At 29.2% G+C, this 15,889-nt stretch overlaps 2 protein-coding genes across 2 annotated transcripts in view; one reads left to right on the top strand and one right to left on the bottom strand.

Annotated features, from left to right (window-relative positions):
• The window catches only part of LOC111612535, a 40,033-nt gene extending 29,651 nt beyond the window's left edge, over positions 1-10,382 (bottom strand). Inside the window, exon 1 of the mRNA XM_023353768.1 lies at positions 10,199-10,382. Within this exon, the coding sequence (XP_023209536.1) occupies positions 10,199-10,309 (111 nt within the window). The 5' untranslated portion in view covers positions 10,310-10,382. The remainder of the gene's footprint in view (positions 1-10,198) is intronic.
• A 142-nt stretch (positions 10,383-10,524) lies between these two features.
• On the top strand, positions 10,525-14,982 carry LOC111612536 (putative glutathione-specific gamma-glutamylcyclotransferase 2). The gene is made up of 3 exons (XM_023353769.1): positions 10,525-10,722; positions 10,813-10,854; positions 14,542-14,982. Exons 1-3 carry the CDS (start codon positions 10,567-10,569, stop codon positions 14,920-14,922), a joined length of 579 nt encoding a protein of 192 aa, XP_023209537.1. The 5' UTR covers positions 10,525-10,566; the 3' UTR covers positions 14,923-14,982.
• Positions 14,983-15,889: the final 907 nt, after the last annotated feature.

The raw sequence follows: 15,889 nt of genomic DNA, 5'->3' as shown, positions 1-15,889 counted from the left end.
TGATGTTTTCTTAGTCATACTTCATGATTTTTATTAGAATTCCATCTTGCATTTACTTTTTTGTAGTGATTAATTCACCCTCTTGTCCACATTTATTACGATCCTAACCTTCAGCTATTTTGTTATTTCAATTCTATCTTAAAAGACAGCATATAAAAAATTTTTAAGTAGTAAAAAAGCTGAAGATGCAATAGAATACAAATGCTGCAGAGCAAGTGCAAAAAGAGAAATAAGGAGAAGACGACAACAATCATGGTCAAAATTTATTTCACAACTAGAATCAGATCTCTACAAAATAAGACCAAATGCCTTCAAAATATTACAATTTATGAATCAAGAAATTAAAGAACCCATTAATTAAAATTGTGGTGTAACAAACAATCAATTTCTTAATTATCATCAAACACTTTGGACAGATCCTACATATACTACAGTGGCATGCTATCCTTGGAAGCGGTGGAAGTGCCGCTTCCCTTGTATTTTCTAAAATATAAATACATATTGCGCAATTATTTTCATATTTGAATGTACTTTGAATTAATTAAAATTTATATTTCATTATAACCGCATTATGTATCTTATTACAAATTTCTATACTACAGTAGAGTGTCAATTATCCGAAAGTCAATTATCCGAAAGAATTCCAGTCTGCAAATTTAAATTTTTGCCGGTGCTGTGGCACTGCAATCTTTGGCTATGTCTTGGGCTACTCAAATATTTTATGTTTTTGATACTAAATTAACTTCTGAAGTATAATTTTTTATTGTTTTTATATTTTTCAATATATTTATTTTGTTTGTACAAAATAAAAAAATAATTTTTAACGATACAATAGTCTTTGTTAGGCTTAACATCGACGAAAATTCAACGCAAAGCGACACGCAACGGAGAAAATTTCAACATGGGATAGGTTAATATATTTTTTTGTACATAATCGGTTATCCGAAATATCGATTTTCCAACAACCCCAGTCCCCAATTGATTCGGATAATCAACGCTCTACCGTACATGTGAAAAAAACGATAAGATTGCTTTTGTATATTCGAATATAAATTTGAATATATGGATATTCCCAACAGAAGCACTGTATTGCATAATATGGGACAGCTTCCATGGTAAAAATATTTGAATGATGTAAAGTATCCAGATTATAGGCATTTGTGCATGTGCTTTACAGAGCACCAACCTCAGGTGGTTTAGCTGATAGAAGCTACACACCAAAATATTGTATAACACTTTCAATGATTCTATCCAGGAATGGTTCTGGGCTATTAGCTGCCTGCCTGCTAGATATTTGGCTGTCCTCACCTAATTATGTGAATCACGAGTAAATTTATAACTTAACCCAACCGATAGGAATGTACTGGTATGTTTTTAATGATATAGTTCTGTATAGTTGACAGGAGTTTTTAAAAAAATCCATTAAAATATTTGATATTTTTATTCTGCTCTCCCATCTTATATTACTTATGAATTTCAATGTTAAACTAGTGATATTACAATTTAGTATGTCCCTTCTATAAGGGGATGCAGGAAAAAACATGTACAATTCTTGTACAATGTTAAAAAATTAACTGTTATTTCGGCAGCATCATTTACAACTAAATTTAATGAATGGTACAAAAAACGCTCTAGAATTTATATTCCTTAAATTTATGATTCATGTATCTGTTGTCATAAAAATTTCTTTCAATTTCTTTCCCAAGACTACAAATATTCAAGTTCAAAGTAACCGGTTTCAACTTATTTCTACTTAACAAGTAGTTAAATAATTAAGAGATTAGGGAATTAGGGACATAAATAAAACCCTGTTGAAAAAGTCGGAATTTTACTTAAACAAAAGCTTAACCAAACCAATCTCTAGCCGAGTACAGTGGGGATTGATTTCTTCGTAATATTAAATGTAATAAAGAGAAATTTTTCCAGTTCAATGGAGAGTGACCGAAAAGTTGTAATTTTGGAAATTTCTGTGGACACCTGGTCCTAAAATGAATTAGTTAGAAAACAAATGATGGACAATCTATTAAGTTTAACATATTTAGATATTTACAACTATGGTGGAAAACGTTTAAAATTTACAACCCTGTCGCATCCTTTGAGGCATACTAGTGATGTGATAAAAGAAGCATTTGACATTGACCAGTATTGGCACCCTCAGGATTTGGCAGACTGCATGCATGCACGCACTACACACCTACCAAGACTGTCTCTGATTCCATCCATTAGCCACTCATAGGAAGCTATTTGACTAAGTGGATTGTTTTAAGATTTAAAAAGTAATGACAATTTTATGTTATTTTCATGTACATTTCTTTACAAAGCTATATTTAATTATAATTTTCTTTAAAAGTATATTCATACCATTGAAGAATATTTTGTACCCCGTATGTATATCCACCACACATTTTGTTTCACCAAGTAAGTTTTTATAATTTTATTTTTAATTAATATTAGCCCTTATAGCTTATCATGGCTAGCAATTCAGAATATAATTGCAATACTGAAAATGTATTTTAAAAATGTTTTGGCTCAAGACCATATAATGAAAAAGAAAACATTATTAAAAGAGAAAGACTAATGCCTAAATTAAATATAAATATTTCAACATAAAAATTTCTTCAACATTTTCACGATAAAATTTATGAAGACATAAAATGGCTTTGTGGACGCATAAAAATGCAAAAATTGTTTTGTTGGCCTTGCCTACTATTTTCAAATGAAATTAGTGTGTGGAATAAGAATGACTTTGATGGTTTAAATAATTTGAGTAAAGCTGGCAAAAGACATGAAAATCATAAATGTCACATTGATTCTTTTGTAAAATTGAAGCAATTTGGAAATCAAAGCAGAATAGAATTTAACATTAGTAAATAATATAAAATAAATATTGAAAATTATAACAAGATAGTTACAGCTAATAGATATATTGTATCCAGGGCCAGATCATCACATAGACAAATGAGACAAATGTCTAGGGTCCGGTTTTTAGAAGGGCCTGGTCAAACTGTCTATTTTGAAAAGATTAGTAAATAAGATAGTTTACTTTTCTGTTGGACAACTGTATATAATAAACAAATAAACAAAAATATATTGCTTTTTATATGGTTATTGTGAATTCTAAAATCTAAAGAAAATGGGTTCTTGTGTTCTTATGTGGGAGGGGGACCCCAGTAAGAAGAAAATGTCTAGAGCCCCAAAGTGGGTTAATCCGGCCCCGATTATATGTAAATTAATAAATGTTATACATTTTTTATCAAAGCAAGAATTGGCATTTAGTGGGCATAGGGAGTCTATTGAATCTAATAACAGAGGTAATTATATTGAACTTGTTTATTTATTAAGTATGTCATATAATCTATTAAAAATACATTTAGAGAAGTGTATGATTTTTACTGGCTTATCAAACAAACGAATATGAATGGACCACTGATGCACAATTAACTGATTGCCCCTGGAAGTCGGCTTCTTACAAAAACAAAGCTTCCCTATCATCAAATGTCATGGCACACCACTGATATACTAACAAGATTTTTGAAAACAACAATCAAAATAGGATTGAATTACCAAAGGAAGAACTGTTTGAAAGTTTAACAAAAAAAAAAAAAAAAATCCATAAATGCCAGGAGATGATGGCATAAATGCCATCATCTCCTGGCATTTATGGAGAATTATGCAAATATGCTGGTGATAAATTCCACAAGAGATTAACATTCTTCAATAATATATATGAACAAGCCTGTATACTGCTTGAATGGAAGAAGAGTATTGTGCTGAATAAAAAAGGAGATAAATGAAAATTAGATAACTACAGAAACATTAGCCTGCTAAATACCTGTTATAAAATCTATGCTAGAATTATAAATGAATGATTAAAACAAGATGAAAAATTTCTTTTGGAATATCAAAACGATTCCAAAAAGGCAGATCTTGTATAGACTCAGCTTTCTCCATTAAATTATTACTAGAGAAACAAAGAGAATTTAATCTGAATATACATTTAGCTTTCATACATTATACCAAAGCTTTTGATATGATAAAAAGACTCAAACTTTGTGATATCCTACAAAACAGAAATATGCCAATTATTTTACTTCAAAATATATGTAATATTTATGAAAATAATACCATACAACTTAAGTTCAACAATGCCACTTCAGAATATAGAAGAATAAATCAAGGAGTAAGACAAGGATGTCCATTGTCACCAACACTTTTTAGCATCTATATAGATGACATAATACATCAATAGCAGGAAGAATATAGCCTACATTAGGAATTAAACTTCCAAACAACATAAAATTCAATACCATGTTATTTGCCGATGATCAGGTGGTAATTGCTAATTCTAAAGATAATTTACAAAAAGATTTATTTTCCTTAAATAAAATTTCAAAAGAAAACAGCATGAAAATTTCAAATGCTAAAACCAAAGTAATGGCATTTAGAGGCATAGAGCCAATATACAGCAAAATTGTAATTACAGTAGAGCGTCGATTATCCGAAAGAATTTCAGTCAGCAAATTTAAATTTTTGCCAGTGCTGGGGCGCTGCAATCTTTGGCTATGTCTTCGGCTACTCAAATACTAAATTAACTTCTGAAGTATAATTTTTTATTGTTTTTATATTTTTCAATATATTTATTTTGTTTGTACAAAATAAAAAAATAATTTTTAACATTACAATAGCCTTCATTATGCTTAACATCGACGAAAATTCAACACGAAGCAACATGCAACAGAGAAAAATTTCAACATGGGATAGGTTAATATATTTTTTCGTACATAATCAGTTATCTGAAATATTGATTTTCCAAACAACCCCAGTCCCCAATTGATTCGGATATTCGACGCTCTACTGTAATAATATAATTTTAGAGCAAGTTAATAATTTTCTTTATCTAGGATGCAATATTTCTTATGAAGGTGAGAATGACATAAATAATAAGCTCACAAAATTTTTACAAATATTAGGAATAATAAATAACATTTTAAAACTACATCTTGTACAAAAACATTCCATTATATAAAACTCTGGCTCTTTCAACTCTTCTGTACGGAAGTGAAATCTGGTCATAAAGAAGAAAGATATCAAAAGATTACAGGCAGCCAAAATGAGGTTTATGCACCAAACTGCTGAATATACACTCCTGGATCATTGTCAAAATGAGGATATTTTGGAGGAACTCCACATGTGGCCATTAATTGAAAAACTCTTCACACAGAGAGAAAATTGGCTTCAACATGTATCTCAAATGTTGCCAGGTAGGATACCTCATGCAGTTTTACAGTATCGACCATGAGGATGACGATGACGATGACCTGGACATCCACAAAAACGACTACTACACCCTGTCTTGCTGAGACCGAAACGGGTCAACATGGTCTAAATTCATAAATGGTGTATGATGATGATATGTTTTCCTTTCTACTTTGAAATTTTCCAGTGTTCATTTATTCATCTTCTAAGCATTCTTCTAATAACTTCCAATGTATTCCTTGTTTTTTCCCCTCTTATTGAAAATCAGAATTGATTATAAAATGGATATGATTGGATTTATATAAAGATATTGCTGACATATCTAAAATCCAGCACTGAATGCCAATTATAATTACTTCTTATTTTAACTTCTATCTCCTTTTATTATTTCTCAATAAATCAAATAAGTTATAATAACTAACAGCAATTCAATACTTTCTAAAGTGTTTCTTGTACAGTATTTTCTTCATTTCTGTATAATCCATTGATGATTTTAAACAGTATTTTTTCTAATAATAAATCAAATTATTTCAATCTCCAGTTTATTAACGTATGTCTAACTGCATACAATTGGTAATGATGTTAATAAAATATAAACATCTCCAAGCCCTATAGTTATATTAAAGCCAAATGATTGCCAGATTAGATCAGTAATATAGCAATTTAATCTGGCAATCATTTGGTTTTAATGTTGCCAATAATTACTTAATTCTATAATATATATACTGTATAATAAATGGATAAGTTCAATGATAATATACTGCAACTATAAAACATTTTTGTAAAATTCCTGGTAAGCCTAGCAATTCATAAATAATATAATACTAGCAGATATGATTAGCACAACCTGGGCAAAAAGTAAGAACAACAACAAATATTAAAATGAAAATCATATTAAGAGTTTGGTTATTTCAGCCTATCATTGTCATATTTATCGTAATACTCAAATGGTACAGAATGGCACAATTTCATTGATCAAGTAGACAGAAATTAATGTTTTCCAACAGAAAATAGTCATTGACTTTTTTGCCTGAATGAGAAGAAAATTTGAGACACAAAAATTTTTTCTAACATTAACTGTTAACATATCATTTGCGACCAAGTAAAAAATAGTAATTAACCAATCAATCTATTTTTGCAAAAAAATGGATCAAATATTTAAACTTGGCACTCTCTAAAACCTCTAAAAGCATATTTTGTGCTTGCTGGTAACCTTGTATTAAATAATTTTCCTATATCAATGCCACTGGTCAGATAGAAAAAGGAGCCTGTTGCAGGTGGTGTTGTAGTTAGTTCAAACAAAAAACTAGTCACTGACCTCCTGGATAAGAGGATTTCCTGAAAAGTTTGATTGCATTTACTGAAACTGTCAAACTATGTGAAGAAATATCTAACAATTTTTACTCTTTATATCTTACATATAAAATTTTCATCTATTATTATTTTTAATTTAAATAATAATAAATTTTCTTAGGTACATGTATTTTAATTGATTATAATTTAAATTGTTAAAAGTGTTAGGCCAACAAATGAAAAAAAAAATAAGCTACTGAATATATTAGAATTGAAAACATTATCATCAAATTACTATAACATAATGAATCATGTTGCATTTCTTATGAACTTACAAATATAGCAGATACTCACCAGCTTAATATAGAAGTCATTACTCATATAAAATACTAAACACTAATATTTGAGGCTTAGTTCTTCATCATCAAAAAAGTACAAAGTCAAACAATGAAGAACTATTAACCAATTCTTTTTTTGAACCAGTTTCTATAGAAATGTTTTCAAGCGCTTCTGCATTGGATTTATATAAAGATACTGCTGACATATCTAAACTCCAGCACTGAATGCCAATTATAAATGAGTAATTAATAAAATCTGTTAATTTAAATAATAATAATAATAATAATATAAAAATCAATGACAAATTTAAGGTATTTATATTCTTAAGTTTCAATTTAGGATACATTTTTTAAAGCAACAAAGTTACAATTAAAAAAATAAATGATTTACAAATTTGTTTCGCTTCTATGCAATAATTTGTAAATATCAAAGTCAAAATGGAGTGTTTCATTTTTTTCATCAATTTTGGTTGTTTCTTTTTTTAATAATTGATATACATAAATGACCAAATTTCTAATAAATGGGACTGTATCCTAAATCCCTACATCCAGAAAACATCTCAATGATAAATGGGCAATGGGCAATAATGCATTGTGTTGCAGCATTTTCTAAATCTAGATTTAAAAAGCATGCAATAATTAACTTTCAATATTGTGAAAGAAAATTTCTTAATTCCACCTTACAATAGCCACAGACCTAAAAGCAGCTATTGCAGATTGCTTAATGACTTCCATTCATCATAATAGAACAACATCCAAAATATAAATGGAAAAAATTTGAGATCTATATAGAGAATGGATAGATAAGTATCTATATAATTTCTAATCAGAATGCATAAAATTTCATAGTCATGTTTTACAAAAGCTAGGAGGACTAGAATTTCTAAAAATATAAACATCCATGAACCCAATTATTAGATTAAAGCCAAATGATTGCTGGATTATAGTGGGCTATATTAATGCTATTATTAATAATTAAATTAAAGGAGCATTAATATATCTCAATATAATCCTGCAATCATTTGGTTTAACCTAATAATCAGGTTTACAGTGTTTATATTTGTGTGTATATATATATATATATATATATATATATACACACACACACACACACCGTACTGAGGTAAAGTGATAGCCAGCTGTGAATAACCAGTATGGTTATATCTAAATTTAATAGTTCTGGTAGCAAATATCAGAGATGTGGATAGCATAACTGGTAATGCAACCACATGGTAAGTGGGAGCTGCAGGCAGGGCTGCGGAGTTAGTAAAAGAACACTCAACTCCAACTCCTAATAATTTTAGTAGGCTGACTCTTCTGATTTTAGTAGGCCAATCTCTTCTGCATATGCATTTCAGGTTGACATAAAATCTCAACCTCCATTCAGTGAACTTGTATATGTTTTTCTTGTAATGAATAACTATTGATGGAAATTTAGGTACAAGTAACATATTTATAATTATATACATCTTAATCCTGTGAAGATTGTTAGACAGTATATCTTAACAAATTTAATATTTTTCTTTATCTTGACTTGTTTATATTATATTTAAACAAGACAGATATCTACTTATTAACATTTAAAATATTCACATAAAAAAGGTAAAAAAAACTAAAAAATAAAAAACCATTAAGTATCAATTTCCATCTAATTGATTCTAGAAGAGAAAATTGATTAATAAATTGCACATTGTTAAACCAATGGATATTTATTTGGCTGTTTGAAATACTACAACTGATAATACAGGATTATAGAGTTAAAACTCAAGAATACAGTTACCCTACAATGAAGTAAAACTTGTTTATTGAATCAGTTTAAACTTTAAATAAACATCTTTCAGTGATATGAATAATATTACTTCTTATAAAAAATTAGTAAATTAAGTGCTAAATGTAGTTCCAGGACTGACTATTTGAATGAAAGAATTTGAGGAATGCCTTGAAAAACATCCGGATCAATTCAAGCAATTTTTATTATCATTTAAGAACCCCAATGTCAGGGGTACAAAAAAAAATCTATTAACAAATGTGAAGTTAAGATTTTATTTGAATAATGTAAACAAATCAATAACATTAATCAATCAAATTACAATTCATTTTACTAAATAAAAGAGTTTACAAAATAAACATTGCTTAATTGATACAAACAACAATTTGGTATATGATAACACAGATATATTTATTTACAATACATAACCATTTTCTTCTTTCCTTTTCAGTCTTTCACACTCAAAAATTAGGTATGAGAAAGAATTTTCACTACTACCACAAAAAATAATAATAAAGATAAATTTTTGATTTTTTATAATTCAACTGGATTTTACACAAGTCTTAATTGTAACAAAATTGATAAATAATTAGGAAAAAATGCTAAATTCAGCCAAAACAAATTTCTTATTTAGAAACATTTTCATTCTCTTAAAAGAACCTTTTAAGAAAATGAAAACGTTTCTAAATAAAACAAAAATCTTTTGGCTCCTGAATTTAGCATTTTTTCCGACTAATTTGATTACAGTGCCAAACACAAATGTCTTTTTTCCTATTGATTGGTAAATAAATTTTACTTAACTTATAACACTTATAATGTATCTCAATCTGAGCCATCAAACAATACCTAAAGAAGAACTTAGAATTCTTTGACAATTAGTATTACAAATTTCTAAGTTTTACCATTGATATTATTATATGATAACATATAAAATAATATTCAGAAATTATTATTTCACATTCCATTCTTCTACAACAGTTCGTAAATAAAACTCAAACAATTCCGGCAGAAAACATCCAGGTCGTCATGTAGTCATTTACCAGAAAGATAGAAGATAAAACACTCGAAATAGAACAAAAAAAAAAAAAATGCATCTGTTTACATTAAGCAAAATCCAATATAAGCACTGATATACTGTTTGACATTTCAATCAGATAAAGTTAATATTTAATTTTAAAAGGAATATACACTGTATTGCTATTATTAACATAGCAACTAATATGTTTAGTTAGTGTGTTGCAGTATTGTAAAAGAGTTAAAAATAAACATTCTAAAAACAATTCTCATTTTGTAATAAAAATTTAAAAATAAAAACATGTTGTTCAGCTTTATTCTATAGTTATTAAGATATTAAATAAGGTTATCAAATCAACAAATCAATTGAAAAATATAAAATATAAACAACGTATGTAATTTTATTGCTTATACTTCCATTGACATTTGATTATCGGCCATATTTTTATGTCATTCTCTTCTCTTTCTATCTGTTGATAGGATGCGGGGGATGAGAAGAGGGAGAAAAATTAATTAATCAATTACTCACGTCATCTACGCATAGTTGAGACTTCTTGGAACTCAGTAAGAATATCAGTAAAAGAAGAATGCAGAGCGTAAATATCCCCACCAAACTAATAAATCCGATCAGGGAAACCATTTCATCTTCTCGTCACGGATCCACAAGTTGCATCTGATCTAACTCCGCATCGTACACTAACGTTTACTTCGTACATCCACCGCTAGGGTGATTTTTGACTTATTGCAAAATCGAATTTCTGTAAAGTATTTTATGGATTATTAATAAATTAATACATTTAACGATTCGTTGTATAAAAATAAATTATATATGGAGGATGTGGAGGACATTTATCGTCTTGTTTCGCGTCACGTGACCTTACAGCTGTGGGAGATCGAATGGTTCGAAATGGGTTTGAAATGTGGATCTTCGGTTATGGATCCTTGATGTGGAAAGTGGATTTTCCTTTCGAAAGGAACGAGATCGGATATATCAAAGGTTATTTGAGAAGATTCTGGCAAGGGAGCGAAGATCATCGCGGCGTGCCAGGAAAGGTTATTGCTGTTTTATTTTAGTTTCTTATTTTTCCATTAATAATTCTATTAAATTAAATCGATTTTTAAAATTAGTTCCTTTATTTTTAGCCTGGAAGAGTTGTAACTTTAATTTCATCTCCAGATCCTGAGGTAATTTATATTTATTGTACTGTATATAATTAAGAAAATTGTGTTAATGCTTATTATAAATATATATTTTGGTATATATTTTTTCTACATAAAGTACAGTATACTGTATATATTGTATACAAAAATATATAGGTCAACAAATCATAAGCATATATAGAAAATGCATTAAATAATTGAGTAGATTGTCTCCAACATGTACTAGTTCTACTGTATTTATGAATATTACATATCATTTCAAATGGATTCCTATTTTTTTATTGCCATTTCAAATATAACATAAAAAGTATAACAATAAGAAAAGGATGAATAATCAAAATATAATTTTAAAAATTTTATTATATAAAACCAGCATGAATATATTATATATATATATAATATCTATATACCTTTTTTCTTTGAAATAATTTGCAATTGGATAAATTGTTCCTTTTTTAGAGCAGTGTATCAGAATTACAGGATCAGCTTGACAACAGTTTTCATGGGGCTGTGGAAATTCTAGTAATGCTAATGGGATAAACATTAGATTGAGAGTTTTTTGGGGTGTGTTTCATTGTAAAGCACATTTAATACAGTTGATAAACAACTTGACATAACCTGACTCAATTCAAGCAGATTGTCGTTGCTTATCCAGTCACTTTACCAGGCAGTAAGCCTATAATTTGTATTTTTACTATGGTTCATTACTATATACCCCTTCTCCCATCTACAAACCTAAATTATTTACATTTAATATTTTTTATGAATTTCTGTGATATTTAAATTGATATATTTTCCTTTAAATTCCATTTTTATTTTTGACTGTTTCCTCTAATGCTATCCTGTGAAAACTATTAATAAAAAGAATAATTTTTATCCAATTTTAATGATTTCAAAAAAATATAAAAATAGAAAATACTCATTTGAATAAATTTTATATCTTCCAATTAGTTTTTGAATTACTGTATTTCTTTTGTATAAAAAGTATTCTTTAAATTTTATATTATTTTACATAGCCTACTTCGATTACATATTTTCATAATTACTGTAGTGTCTGTTGGAAAAATGCCAGAATTCAAATAAAATATTCAATATTCGAAAGACTGCAGAGAAAGTATCATAAAAAATGAAAATATTTTAATAAAATTTTATATATAATTAAATATTTTAATAAAGTTTATATTAGGTTTGAAATTATTTAAAGCTTATAGAATATAAATTAAATAAATGTATTAATTATTGTTTATGTATCACTTATTACATTTACATTTACAATACTTTTTACAAAATCCATTTTGTGGAAAGTATTTTGTTGCAACAATTTAAAAGTATTGCTTCTTATATTTAAATTTGAAGTTAGAACTGACAAATGTACCAAATAAAAGATTTTATTTGGATAGCACATTTTATATTTAATTATTCTATTATTTAAAAGTTACATTTAAATATTTTATTGTCTTGATTTGACTTAAATAATATTCTAAATTGTTTATCATTCTAATAATCCATGAAGGATGGTTATACTTTAATTTAAAATTAATTTTAATGTATAAATCAAAGCCATTTGTATAATCAATAAATCATGTATTGATAATGTATTAGTAGCCAAGTGGATAAAACTGTAGTTAGTTATGGGTTTGTGCCTGACCAACGGTGTAGTTTTCCAGCTGTGTCTAACATTTAAGCAGAATTAACAAGATTAACTATTTATTCACCAGTGTTGTTAGATTGTAGGAAACAAAAATTGCATTTACGTATGTAAAAAATCCTTCATACACTAAAATACCTCTCATTACAAATTCAGAAAGAAGCCAGCCAGAAAAATTAATGTGCGAAATATCAAGCCCTAATATAGAAAACCATGTAAATTTTAAATTACAACCAAGTACTTTTACACGTGTCGCCACGTGTTAAATTAATGCCTTTTTACAGACATCACGTGTTAATAATGATCTAATAAAGTGCTCTTTCGTCGTAAGACGTAATATTGTCATTGTCGATTATTGTTTTCTCTGTTGGGAAGGACTAAGGTGCACGTTCACAAGAGGAGCTTTTAAATTTTAATATGTCGCATTTGTTCAGCCGTACTCGTACCATATTAACATTATTAATTTAACCGAAATCAACGTTTGCGTATTTGCATTTCTTTCTTTGGGGCTTAAAATAGTTATTCTAAAAATTCCCTCGTTTTCGGATTTTTTCGAAGAAAATCCCATACTCCGAGGGATTAATCCCTCAATCTGACCACACTCATTCACATTATGAAATTAAAACAACTTTGTTTTGCGTAGACTCGAGCTGTTGCGCTCGACATTACATTTTGAATAAAATTAAATTTTTGCTTATTTTCGAAAAATCATCATAACTTAATTAAATTAGTTTAAACTGCAGTTTCTATCACTGCCAATATCCAATTTTTCAGCTGAGAGAGTTTTCTCTGCTGTTAATTATCTAAAGTGTGAAGAAACAAAATGGATTTACCAATGCTAAAGGCTTTGCAGTGCATTAGATTTTTTTTATTATCCAGAAATTTCAAATTATCTGATTTTATTATTCCAGAAAATATTTTACATAAAGTTAAAACCAGTGTTTGTCAATAGTAGCCTGTACAATTTTTTAATTTTCATAATAAAATAATTTTCAATTTGGTGCAGCACCACTACTTTAATATTGTGCTGCATACAAAATATTTTTATTTTGTTGTCATTAAAATTAACAGCAGCGTTTTTTCCAACTTTTATTTATATATATATATTTTTTTATTTTTGACTGATATTTTTATTTGGATACTTTTTGGCTTCTTTATTTGACGTTGATGCCACTGGTCACAAAGTTGTGGCAACCTGCCTGTTTGAGAGACCCGGGATCGATGCAGGTGGGGTGGTTCGTCTGGATTCGTGTCCAGACCCTCACCACTTGACATCCACATTGTGGGCCTGGCCGAATTTATAATGGGCTTTCTAAAAAAAGACCCTCTTAGTGCCGTGCCAACAAAGAGCCGAGTGGATAAAACCATCAAATACTGTACTGATAGTCGGTCGCGCCTGGCCAACGGCCAGGATACGTGGAGTTTTCCGGGTTTTTTCTCACCTTAGTAACCCCTAAATAATGGCCAATTTCACATAAAAGACCTCCTGGGAGGTATTGCCCACGTGTCACGTTGCCATAAACAGATCAAATCCTCTTAGTGACCACATGGCGGAAAGAGTTTTTTGAAAAATGCCTAGGGAATACTCTAGGCATTCCTCTGAAAGGCATTCCTCACCTCTGAAAGATGGCAATCTTTCAGAGGTGTTGTGCCGAACTTAAGTTATAATGTTATTTTTGGTGCCGACATGATTACTAATTTTATTATATATAGTTTCAAAATTGGTCCGGTTATAATGGACTTCAAAAATTAATAATTAAAATTTAATTTTACTCGTTTCTGTTCAGAGTACCACTGAAAATCGTCCCGCATGCCACGTTTGGCACGCATGCTATAGGTTGCCGATCCCTGCTCTAGAACAATTACATTGTATTTCTTAAACACTTACAATACCTGTTTATAAATCATTTTTATTGTATTTTATAGCCAAAAAATATAAAGTAATATTTTTATTTCTTGTAATTTCGATTGACTAAGATATGTTTTACATGAAAAATGTATGTAAATGATATGTTTCATTGATTACGAATTCGAATAAACTTATTCACATTTTTTTTTCTTAGTCACGTGTATGGGGAGTTGCATACAAGATATCAGCCGAAGATGCAGAATATGTCAAAGCTCATTTGGATTTTCGTGAAAAGGGCGGTTACGAAAAAGTCAACGTGACGTTCTTTCCGAAGGACAGAAATGTAGAATCATTCGATCTCACAATATACGTCGGCAACGAAAATAACCCTTATTTTTTGGGTCCCGCACCGATTCACGAAATGGCACGACAGATTTACGAAAGCGAAGGCCCGAGCGGTAAAAATACCGAATATTTATTTAATTTAGCCGAAACGATGAGAAAATTGATACCAGAAGCGAACGACGATCATCTATTCGAATTGGATGTAGAAGTTAAGAAACTCGTAAACAAATATAAATACAAATTTAAGTGAATGTAACCATATCGCCGGATCTACTTTTACTTATTAAAATTTGGGATTTTAATTTCTTAATATATTTTTTTTGTTTTTACATCTTCAACTTCTGAATTTTTAATGTTCGTCCATTTCTTTAAACGGGTGATTGTGCAGGAATCATCGAAAATTTTTATTATTAAATATGATTTTTATTTTGTTTCTCCATATTTTAAAGCTTTATGGATTCTTGGATGAAGTGCAAATATAAAACATATACCCACTCGTTTTCATTGTATCGTTTTTTATACACTCTCGTTAATTAAGCCCTCTGGTAGCCGAATGGATAAAACCACTAAACATTAATGTTGCGGATTCGCGCCCGATCGAGCTGACCATATGGGTTTTTTTCGCTTGATTAATATCTAACTAGGGGATACTTTCCCATGGTCCTCCCGGATGGCATCTCCCTTTGGTGGATCGTCCATGTGTTGCGTTGCGTTTCTCGTTAATTAAACTATGTTTTATGTATCAAAAATTATTGTAATTCAGTCTTGTATGCAGCATTGATTAATTAAATAACGAAATAATTATTTCCTTAAGAAAATCATGGAAAAATAGATTGGATTATACAATAACGACTCACTGGTATACAATAGTAACGGAAGATATTCGGTGAAATTTAATATTGCACCCTTGACATTATAGAAGAAGCTTTATAGAAACAGTTTACATTCAAAATAGTTTATATTAGAAAGCAGATTTGTATACAGTTGGTGCTCTGTCAGGCAACGCGCTCAACATTTTTAATTTCCGAGTAAGGCAATATAATTTCATCAAACATTGCATGCTATTCTAAAGGGAACAATGGCCAATAAACTTAAAACTTGCCGAAAGCGTCAATCTCTGGAGATATGTGCGCAAGTTCAAGATGAAAACCAACATGCGAGTTCACTACCAAATGATTCGTCTGCTGGTCGTTTCACTCAACAACTCTCGTTATGGA

Source organism: Centruroides sculpturatus, unplaced genomic scaffold (genome assembly GCF_000671375.1).
Source record: "Centruroides sculpturatus isolate CEXI.00-Female unplaced genomic scaffold, Cexi_2.0 scaffold1787, whole genome shotgun sequence".
Classification (NCBI taxonomy): Eukaryota; Metazoa; Arthropoda; class Arachnida; order Scorpiones; family Buthidae; genus Centruroides; species Centruroides sculpturatus.
Note: the sequence above shows the minus strand (reverse complement) of the source record. Positions and strands in the feature narration are given on the sequence as shown.